Here is a 12,317-nt window from a genome sequence, read left to right on the forward strand (position 1 = left end):
TTAACAATGAAAAGCACTTAGTTCTGTCAAATGACTATTATAAAGGGTACCAATGCCATCCCTGAAAAATGAGTGAAGTGGATAATTTCATTGAGAGGCGCTTGCAATACCTAAACTTCTCCCCAAGAATATAGGTACTACTGTTTTCCGAGAAGGCACTGCCTGCGAGTATAACCCGCGCTTAAATTGCTAGCCTTTCATAATAAAAGATACAAAGGAGTATGTAAGTAATGTGACATTGAGTTTGTTTCTTTTTTTTATTCCGATATTTTAACTAAAAAAAACTTTCAATTTTATCGACGAGGAAACATCTCAAATAAATGTATCTCGTCCGTTTTAAAGCGACATACTTATGCCCGTTTTCACCATCAATTCCTAATTTTTAAGTGACCCCTATGGTAACATTTAACAGGAATTTTGTTTTCATAGGGGTCACTTGAACATTAGGTATTGATGGTGAAAACGGGCATTAGTTTTGATTATAATATGTAGGCGATCCAATCGGATAATATTATTCCCGCAAAAAAATATACCTAAAATCAATATGATTTTGTTCAGGAAGTTCGGGTCGCGAATATAAATGCAAACTATTATCTTCTCCAATTTCATAAGAAAACCAAATTCACTTACAAGAACACTCAATCAATTGTCCGCTGTCCTTTGTACAATCCACTCTTTTATTTCGTAAATATAACTATTTATTATTGGTTTACGAGTATGTCTACGAGACTAGTTGAGAAGAAAATACAACTTATATATTATATTTCTAATATATTTTAATTAAAAGCAAGATTGTGGGTCAAAAGTTTAATATTTCATGCTAAAATTATGAGCTTAAGGTATAAGTTTTTTTCTATCCAACCTAGATGATACAAAGTAGGTACAAATTGAAAGATCTTGTGTCCTTGCGCTACATTTTAAATAGTAAAAAAAGAAAAATGCAAACCATTTTCATTAAAAAGAAAATGCATCATTTATTTGTGTTGTCATCTGCAGCCTTCACGGGGCGATACAATTTTATCTTGTTGCGTCGCCTCTCAATAAAAAACTCTTGCACTTGGCAGATTCGTTGCGTTGGTATTCATTTTTATTTGTTTTTCAAGTTATTTAATAATGTTAAATAATATTTAAGTGGAATAGAATATACAAGACCATATCATTAAGATGAATTCATACAAAAACAGTGCCCGATAAAATACAATTGTCTACTAAAACAGTTTTTAAAAATCACTAGGTTTTGAAATACAAAATAAGCGACGTAAAATAACATAGTGAGTACACTTTGTTTTTAGGCAAAAGGCCGAGAAACGATACAGAGCGAGTGTAGGGAATTAACTATGGCTTTAAGAAAAACAAAATAATGCCTATATTAGAATGAATGTCACTACGGTAACGGTGCATTCATTAATACAAAATAACAGTTACAAAATGGTGTTCCCTTTGTTTAAGTTATTTCGAAGATTTTCTGCTTTACGGGTAAATATTATTAACGCGCGCTAAACAAAAATAAGCTCTCACAAGATAATTCATAAATTACCATTGCAGACTGTTTGCCGGCGAGCCTTCAACCACTCGCTTTTAATTTAAAACTCTTTAGTATGGTGATTTGATTACGTCGCATATCCCACTTGATGTCTTCCTCCATTCGCCTGTGCATCGTTAAAAACTTTTTAGGACTTTGTTAATTTCATGTCATTATGCTGTTTTAAATGTTTACCGAGATAGATCATTCACAGTATTTTGATATCTCTATAACCTTGGAATGGAACTATTTGAATTTATTATTTTGATACACTTCTGTATGTTACATAAATATTCCAACTACATATTAATTTAAAAAAAAAAAAACTTATCTCGATAATTTTAATTTCGTTTTATTTTGTTACAATAAATAAAGCCTGGTTAGCTAGACATCGTATTTGGGAACTTAGTTTTACCTTATTTAACCGAAGATTTTTTTCCATAAATACCTAACTACCTTTTGGGCATTTAGATTTCAGCAACTCTTAAAGCCAGAAAATGAAACATCTCTAATAGTATTCAGACTTGCACATTCGTATTAATTTCTACAAAAGTTTTTTTTATTTATTATTATTAAAAACGTACCTTGAATATTTGTCAAGTTCACTACCAAAAGTTACACGTGTCTATCAGAACTTGTTGCAAGAATGGTTTGGGCGGTTATCTTGCCGCCCAAAGCGCGGAGGCGGGCGGCGTGGCCAGCGAGCGGCGTATATAAGCCGTGGTGGACACTTCTCCGGCACAGCGCGTCCCAGCCTTCGATTCGACCATCATCCCATCCAGCTGTAAAGGTTAGAAAAGTAATGAATATTTTTACATATTTTTTTTAATTAATTTTCAAATATTTTCCTAAAGTGAAGTTTTTAGTGGCCAGTGTCATTTTATTTTCACATTTATTAGCTGACTTCATTTCAACTTAAATGTTTATGGTTAACTACTCCCCACTAACTAGATTACTAGGTGCTTGGGCAGTAGGTTCAACAGGGTCCATAGAGATCGCTTAACTTTAATATTAACTTAAGTTACATTAACGTCCGTATTCACAAACGATGTTAGCGTAAGTAAAGCAGCAAATCAAACGCTAGTGTTGAATAGAGCTCTGTGATTGGTTAATGTGTCACCCTGTGCGTCCACGCGCACTGTGAGACCTCATAGTAATGTTTGTGAATAGGGCCGAATGGATCGAATAAAAATATTCAGTGTATATGTACGCGTTTTAATAGAAACTGAAAGAATAGCTTATTATCTATTCTATGTATTTTTTGTTTCCCAGTTGCCACAGGAAATATTATTGAGATCATTACAATACATCTGAAAAAAATGTTATAAAATTTCCCTTAAAACTTCTTTAGCGTATTTGAAAACTTTAGAAGGTATGTTATTTAATACCTATATACACTCAACATCAAATAAACCGCACCTCCCGCGACGCGAACTTTAAAGATTTTCTCCTGACACAATCATGGTACCCCAACAATATTGGTGTTATTTGAAAGCCCAATAAATATCCTTAAAGAAAAATACATTTCATTTCTAAATAAATGATTAACATATACCATAAATGTGACTTGAAAATAGACCTCACTTTGGGCTCACCTCTGGGATCAATTAGACTAATTTTTATGGTTATAAAACCAAATAAAGATCTCACGTGTCCTCTTTAACAGATGGATAGCGATTAATCCCAACTTAACAGTTTTATAGTCATAAAAAATGGCTACAGCGTAACTACCTATTTTTTGAAGAAGTGACTCTGGATCCTTGTAAAGACACATTTTTGGGGTAAAAACCTTTCCTTTAATGAAATGAAGTATAGAACTAGGCTTTCAAATGGTACCAATGTTGGTGGGAAGTAGGGATGCATACGTTTGATAAGTGCTTGTCGCGGGAGGTGCGATTTATTTGATGCCGAGTGTAATAAACAAAAGTTATACTAAAAGTAGCAAGCACGTGTAAAATTACGTCCACGTGACATTAAGTTGGGCTATGAACTCTGAGTAGAATCGTTTAGACTTGCTACTGTATCAGCCCAATCATCCTTATAGAAATGGCAATCAGCGTGCGCGATATAGAAATAATTCCACAAAATTGCTTGCACGAGTATGCTAATGATTGTTGTTTGAAGACAGAAATACATTTTAGAAGATAGATGAAAGGAAAATCGTTTAAATTTAGCTTTATTCGTACTTACCAAAACTGTATTTGAGAAAAAAAGCTTATAGTATTTTTTTTTGTACCTGCGTTTTACAAATAGATTTAGAAATATCCTGGTTGTGAAATAGCATTTAACAATAAAATTCACAATGTCTGAAGTATGTAATTTAAACTAATATTTTATACGATTTAAAATTTAGAAACCTCAACGCATCATAGAGCCATTTTACCTGAAAATGTTTGCTTTTAATAATATAAATTCAGACTGTATGCGCACATATAAGTTTAAATATCAGGATTAGGGTCAAAGAACAAAGTTCTGGCACTATCAAGGTATTTCTAATGACAGCAACTCTCTAAGATAAGTTTGAGCTAGAAGTTAGGATATTATAACTCGACCCCTTGGTGCAAACAGTTTGCTCCGCAGCCTCGCGTTAGTAGGATCTGCACATTATAAATAAGGTGTCTTTAATACTATAGGACTATCCATACCGAGGTCTTTCTTCTACGTAAGTACCAGGACTAGTTTTCAATTATTACGCAATTGTTTAATACGCAGAATAATAAGCACTGGTACTCCTATAAAAGTTGCCAATAAGGTGGCTGGAATAGTTGTTATATGAAAAAATCGAAAGAACGTGCTCGTTAGCGCCCATTTCTTTCAGCTGTGGACTGTAATTGTTATAAGGCAATTGCTAAGCACTCGTAATAAGCTTTCAGTTTGGTATGTAGCCTAAGTTTTCAAATGCACGCTATGTTGTACAGATCAAATCATGCGTGGAGTTGGAGGAGTGTTGGCCGTGGCCGTCGCCACTCTACTTGTGTGCTGCAGCGCAAACCCTCACCAGGTACGCATTAAAACATTATGTTACGTGGCGAAGAAGTCATGTGGTCAAACATGTGGCCTGAAAGGACACTTTTCACCGAGTCATGACTCGTTATATTGCCCTTTCAGGCTCCTAGCTGACGGCGTTGCATATACATGCAACGTCGATGTTCTTTTGGGCTCTTTTTTTAAGTTTCTTGTATTTGATATTAAATAAAAAGGCAAATACAGATAAGTAGCATTTAGAAAAACTTTCGACTAGAAATTGATTGTACATTTCTTGCGCAGGAAATAATTATACTCCCATTCGATTCGAAATAACGGTATGAAAACCGTCTAGCTTTATCAGACAACTGCCACTGCTAGATAATTTTAAAATCCATTTCCTAATTCAAATGGGTCTACATTCCTAACAAAGGCGTTATATTGACAAAACCCAAATACTGCATTCGACGTGATTTAATTAATATAAATCTTTGTTGAAAATGTTACTTAAATCTTCCTTCATTTGATCTAAATTACTCGATGAAATTGACATTTGCGATAGAATATTAATTAAGTCTTGCCCAATTTTAGTTACCAAAAGCTTTCGGCTCTCGGCGGCAGAAAACATAATGATAACTTAAGCCCCCAATCAAACAGATAATTCTTGAATTTGTTGTTTACTCTAAATGCATAAATTTTCTGAAATGGCTCTATCTCTCATTACTCATCACTTGGTAGTTGAGAAATGGGAGGACTTTTATGTTAATATTAAACAAATAAAGCTACTTGAATAATATACAATGCTCACAGCTCACGCTCAGTACGATTCCGACAACATTGCGTAGTCATTCATTACTTAGCTTTACCTTTTTGAGAATTTTTCAATTATTCACGTTGCTGGTTTACTCAGATACTTGGTACAGTAATCTTTAATGCCATACGTACTCATATTAGCATTCATTGTGATTTCAAGGTTATAAATATATTACCATCACAGGCTCATAATTGGTGAAAATATAAGAAGCACATTATCGAAATACATTCTCTACATCTTTGAGTCTTATATTTTCAGTTACATGTCAATCAAATCACATTACCTTCAACTGCCAGACATGGGTCTCTCTCGACCAACATCACAAATAGCTCTTTTATTACAGTGAATCGAAAGTTAATTTTATCCTTTTTCTTTCTGACTAGGACTCTGAAGGGAACGAAGGCGAACACACTGGGGAACGTTACGACACTGGTGGTAAGTTCCATTTTGTGATTTGAGGTGTTAATTGATACTTTATAGTACCTATTTCTAGCACTTAAAGTATTTACAATGGGACTGTCATTAAGTTAGTAGATACATGGGGAATTTATCCTTTTAAGGCTCGAATTTAAAAATACCATGTCCATTTTCAATGCTTTAAGTGCAGAATAACATAAGAGCTCACGTTCTCAACTTCGTATTGTTATCACGGTTTGAATTCACCTTTTATTCGTAGCACATAATACCCTTTACACCGTTTTACTCTCTTTCAAACACTTTTAACTAACTGTGAAAACACATAAAATCATCTTACGTGAATGGTACTCTACACATCTTTTCTTAAACGAAGCACTTTTATAATTTTATCAAATATTATTTTATTAAATATCTTTCTAATAACACAAAATATATTATTGCACTTTTTGTCAAACTACTGTACTATATCTCTATAAATATAGTGGTGGATGGGACTACGCACTTTTCCCAGAATGCATCTGCACAAAAACCTTATCTTTACTTTCCTAGTGCACCATTTTCCCTTCACCGCCTTTCATCATTTTGTGGTAAGTACTTGTATTTGTACATCTGTATATATATTTTAAATCTAATTTCTATTAAATTAATAAGTACCTAATACCTAACCTTTATTTAAATATTTTTCTAGAGTTGAGACAGAATGAAGAATACGAAGATTTCCTGCGATTCCTAATTAATTATCAAAATAATCGCAACCTTGATGGAATCGGTGGAAGCTCTCTTCTTGGAAGAAACCTGGGTGGCATTGGAGGCTCCTCACTTTTAGGAAGAAATATAGAATCCCAAAATAGCAATCTTCACGGCATTGGTGGTTCAACCTTTCCTGGTAGAAATGTGAACGGCATCGGGGGCTCATCTCTTCTGGGCAGAAATCTTCATGGTGTTGGAGGTTCTAGTTTAGTTGGCAGGAACCTTGCTGGCATAGGAGGCTCTGCTTTATTGGGAAGAAATACCGAGGGTGACAAAAGGTACTCTAGATTTGTTGACTCTATCGGAGGAGGTAACTTCGTTCGCAACTTGGATTCTATTGGGGGTGGCAATTTTGTGAGGAATCTTGATTCAATCGGCGGCGGAAATTTTGTCAAGAAAAATCTGGATCACATCGGAGGACCCAACTTTGTAAAGAAGAACTTAGACTCTCTTGGAGGTGGAAACCTAGTGCGTAACCTGGACTCCATTGGCGGAGGCAACTTTGTCCGCGAACTGGATTCCATTGGAGGTGGAAATCTAGTCTAATCATTTTGATGCCGTATTATTATTTATCTTTTCCATAATTATTCCCTGAAATGTGATAGTAAATATTATTTAGTTCATTTAATTTTCGTTATCATGTCATTGAAAACTTTAAATAATGAAATAAATCTGTAGCAACCTAAAATTTGCGATTTTATTTTCCTGTTTCAACAAAATCATAAATTACAAATTGAGAAGAGTTCTCAGACCCTGGATTAGGTAAGATTATTCATGTATTTATTTAAAATGTTAAAGTTACTCTAAATGGCTCCTTTAAATATGGTTTGTGGGTGTGTAGGACAAAAGCCTCGGGCCCTGGACCACCTGGGTGGTACCAACCTGGGTGGTAGCGACCTGGTGCGGAATGTACGCGACACAAGCCACATGCTGCTTCCATACCTCTTGGCTCGACAACACTATAACGGGTGAGAATAATTTAAGCTATAAGACCGATGATTTTTACACAAACAAATACTTACATCAAGCATTATATACAAGTATTAATATAATACACTCGAACATTAATTTGTGCCACTTGACTAATATGGGCATAATATGGGTGACTATTTTTAATAGAACATACTTACATGTTTCATGAGTGAGTTGAAACACAGAATAATATTTTTTATGACGCATTTTACTTATCACACCTTGAACGTGCTGAACAATAATATTACGTAGGAAGTTAAGTGAAGCTGAAGAGTTTATAGCGAATCGATCCATTTTAATGCGTAAAATATGTACAGGGAAAGCTTACCCAAACTTATAAAAATATTGTAAAAAGGATATAAAATATGTTAAAGACGAAACAATATTTTTCATAACAAATATTTATCCAGTCAAGCGTGGAACACGCTGCGAGTTTCTAGTTTTAACATGATGGTAATAAGTTGTAGGTTTTGTTTGACATTTAATAAGCTTTCTCATAAGGTCATGCTTGTCTAGAACTTGTGTAATTTTGTATCTAATTTGGAAGCTTGATTGCCTACAGACCTTCGAGTAAGCGCGAACTGTTTCCAATGTCAGCAGCCAAGTACGGATATGGAGACGGATATCCCAAACGGAACTTTGATGAAATAGACCTGTGAGTATCTTTATATTATACTTTTCATTAATTTATGATTGGTTTAATTACCAACCAAGCGTTGCGTTCTCGTAGTGACCTGCAGTCCGAACTAAAGTACGAGAAAGTAGGTATACTTATTAACTCTAGTCATCCTTCATTTTACTATATTAACAGTCGCTACTACGGCCGTACCTACCTATTGTATTAATTGTTGAATCAATAGATATTGTGAAAGTTTAGACTAAGCAATATTACAATCATATTCAAAGTTTTGTACTTCTGATATCAACTCATCGGATATATTTCCTCGGTCCTAAGCAAATACGATCCTAAGCTTACATTATAATAGAAAGGTAAGCTGATTATTTAGGAATTTAGTTATGAGTATCTTTTGGTCACTGAATAAGATGACACTGAATTTCCTTCTCCTCATCCGAATTCACAGACAAAGAAATACAAAACCAAAAAAAATATAGGAGTGCGTATGGGTTCCTTTTTATGGACTGTTATGAGACTGACCATTATTTTATTTATCAAACAAAATGAGTTGTAAAATAAAGGTAAGCATAGTTTGACTAAGTACCTAGCTAAAATTGATCGAATCTTCATTGAATAGCCTGCATTAATTCAAGACCAATTCCAGCCGATGTTTATCTTTCATGAATGTAGTTAAACTTAGCTGGAAACAAATAGTTTGGGGATCAATGTTACGTTTATTCCATCCTCCTTTGGGAAGAAAACTTATGGCTTAATAAATAATTGCTCACTCTTGGAAGAACTGATTCTATCGACTGAAACTTTTTATTGATTAACCTACCTACTTAATTGTTTTTCTTCGATTCGACTTTACCCTGAAAAACTTAAAACAGCTTCAAATAAATTCATAAACTTCATTTATTCTTAGAGAGTTGTCCTAAAAAAGCACTACCTCTCAGAACAATTTGAGCAAACTTAAATAGACACTAAATATAACAGACTTATGAGACTATTTCGAAATAATAAACGTGTTAAATTTATGCTTAAAAAGTTTCTAGAGAAACTCATCATTTTATCTACCTATATGCATGTCACAAACACTTACATATTAATAAACTATTTTAAATAATACATTTACTTACAAAAAACTTAAAATTACCTAAAAACTAAACTTTAAAAATTGCTTATAATAAATATGTGTTATTTACAAAATACTAGTTACATACTTGTTATTAGATAACACATCCCTTACATTTATTTCCAAGCAGCCTTTCCAAGCAATCCTGAAATAAAACTTCGGTCCGTCAAAGAAATAATATTTATACGCTTCCCACAGGAACTGATATTACCAGAATAATAAGTAGAATCACCAGTCACAACTGGGGAATTGTCCCCTTCTATTGGTAACCGTATTTACAGAATCGGGTAAAGTTCCTAGACCTTCTATTGCAAACATATATTATGTGAACAAATATAGGTAGGTTAAATATGAATTATAATTGTTATTAATAAAAAAGAAGGGATTAGACTTGTTTGTAAAATGTTCTAAACTACTATTTGTTACGACACACGAGTACGTACAAAAATACTGAAACGTTTCGGAACACTTTGACAGCAAAGCAAATATTGATATCTGCACCACCAACGCTACAATACTCGTAGTCGATTTACTAGTACTCATTGGTTTTAGCGTTACTAGTTCAATGATACCGTGCATTTTAATTGTAAACAATACGTTACTGAAATTCGACAGTTCAACATAATATTCACAAGTCGTAGCTACGATTTTTTCGACTACGATAACTCGTAGCAGTCGTAGCTACGAGACTCATGTATAATGTATATTGGTCAATTTGGTCACTATACCACAGATTATACTCTCGGTTCTATTAAGCCCTCTACTTACCTTGCCTTTAACTTTAACAACTTGTTACAAGCAACAACCCTTGTATTGTAATATCCCATTAAATAGGATTAAACTTACTGGCCCCAAACTCAAAGTAAAAACAAGCCAAAATATATATTTATGAATTAATTAATTTACTGAAATTAATCTTTGGTAGGTACTCTTCCTTCAAATTGTATCTAAAATTTCCATTATTAATTTGTAATCCTAAAAATCTGAAATACCATAGCAATTTTGGTATTTTTTTATATTTGTGTACTTCTGCCATTTCACTGCGAATAATATCCTAAGTGGATATCCCGGATTTCCTGTTATTGAGCAAGTATGGAAAACTGCTTTGCAAATAAGTCAACGTAGAGCTTACGCGCGTCCGCGTCAGGCGGCTCATGTGATACGTGAACGACTCGTGTTTCACGGCACCCCTGTCAACTCAAGATAAGTTTCGACAAGCATGTAATAAGATGCTATCAATGACACGATAGTATCGCTGCAGAAAAACATTTAATCTAATACGTAACGTATCTTCTGAAGTTATAATATACACTGTAATATTATTTTTTACAACGTTGTTACATGTTAAACTCTGAAACTTAGGATGTTCTCGACTGAGAACTTAGAACGTAAATTAATGTACAAGTGTAGTGTGGGCAGGCCCACTAGTTGGAACGATGATCTGGTGAAGGTCGCGGGAAGTATGATGAAGGTACCTGGATGCGGGCAGCGTAGGACCGGTTGTTATGGAAATCCTTATGGGAGGCATTTTATTTGTTTATTTTTATTTATTTATTTACGATGACATCGTAAGGGTAGCAGGGAAGCGCTGGATGCAGGCCGCTACCAATCGATCAACGTGGAAAGCATTAGGGGAGGCCTATGTTCAGCAGTGGACGTCCTATGGCTGAAATGATGATGATGATGATTTATTTATTTTATTTGTTTAACAATGTTTCAACAGCATTAAATTGTACATACCTAAATGTGCAGGAAGATATAACTTGAACATAAGCCAAATTAAGAAACACATTCTATTACTAAAACATTTTTAAATAAGTTAATTTGTCGAGCAGTGGACGTCATTTGGCTGAACTGAAACGAATAAGTTTTACTATTATTAATTGTTATACATATTATGACCTTTTCTAATATTTTTTACTTTTCTAGATCTGGTCTGAACAACTTCGTGCAGAAGAGGAATATCGACGAGATTGACCAGACATCAATGCCGTTCCCGTACGCAACCAAGCGCTTCTACCACCTGTACGGGCCCAACCACTCGCCTTTGTAAGAACTTATTTCATTATTAGTAATCCACTATAGTTAGATAAAAAGTTCAACTTCTTAAAAAATACTCTCGATTCCATTTGGCAAATATAGAGCCGCAACATAACTCATAATGACAAATCCACAACAATTTTGCGATTTCATCTTTCTTTCTATTAAGTATTCGATCATTGAAAAATGCTCTTGCTTTTTTTTTCAATTCAATAACTTAGTTCTAGCACAGTCATATTGATCTGTGTATTTAATTTGTAACCTGTAACGTGTTTATTTACATGATTTAACTAAGTAATCTATTGACCTAATTTAATTTGTATTTGTTCCACAGATCGAGCTTTGACAAGAAAAGGTACCGTGCCGACTACCCCATGGATGAGATCGACCTCTCGCACTTCCCCATCGGTTCCAAAAGGTCTCAGGACGCGCTGTGGCCTCTTCGTTAAACGCCCAAATTAATAATTAACATACAACAAACGACAAAGCCATTCGAAGATCTACTAATTAAGTACGTGCTACATAAACAAAGAATAAACATAACTAGTAGTACAAGTCTAGTACACAACTAGTATTCTTCATAATCTTATTACAGTTTTCAAACTATATCAAATTTTCACAAATAGGTACCTAAAAATGTGTAATAAGTAGACTAGTGTTAATAAGGAGAGAGAGGTTTAGAATTGATATTTATTTTGATTTTAACATAAATGATATTATAAATATTGTAATTACGTAGATATTTGCTCGAAGTAATGTTGACGCTAGAATAAAATGTAGACTAGAAATATAGTACTAGAAATATTTTAATAAATATTAAATTAAAATAAGACGTGTACACTTTTATTTTGCTCAGTCCCTAGCTCATTTTTTATGTATAAATGCATAGAACGAGACATTAATTTTAGATTGGCTACATAGATTGAATAAACCTAATAACTTAACTTTTTACTGTTGACTTTTTTATGGAAACTTAATTGAACATCAATTAAGATCGCATTTTCGATGATAGAGGTATAACTGAAAATTAATAACATTTTTTCCTAGAGTTTTTCAAATAAAAAAATAATACATATTACGAGTAATT

General features: G+C 33.8%; 1 protein-coding gene across 1 annotated transcript; it reads left to right on the forward strand.

Annotated features, from left to right (window-relative positions):
• The first annotated feature begins 2,228 nt into the window (after nucleotides 1-2,228).
• LOC135075375 (uncharacterized) lies at nucleotides 2,229-11,907 on the forward strand. The gene is made up of 8 exons (XM_063969820.1): nucleotides 2,229-2,312; nucleotides 4,441-4,523; nucleotides 5,684-5,735; nucleotides 6,406-7,007; nucleotides 7,275-7,435; nucleotides 8,002-8,094; nucleotides 11,120-11,239; nucleotides 11,565-11,907. The coding sequence occupies exons 2-8, from the start codon at nucleotides 4,449-4,451 to the stop codon at nucleotides 11,677-11,679; spliced, it is 1,218 nt and encodes a 405-aa protein (XP_063825890.1). The 5' UTR covers nucleotides 2,229-2,312; nucleotides 4,441-4,448; the 3' UTR covers nucleotides 11,680-11,907.
• Nucleotides 11,908-12,317: the final 410 nt, after the last annotated feature.

This window comes from Ostrinia nubilalis, chromosome 10, assembly GCF_963855985.1.
Source record: "Ostrinia nubilalis chromosome 10, ilOstNubi1.1, whole genome shotgun sequence".
Lineage (NCBI taxonomy): Eukaryota > Metazoa > Arthropoda > Insecta > Lepidoptera > Crambidae > Ostrinia > Ostrinia nubilalis.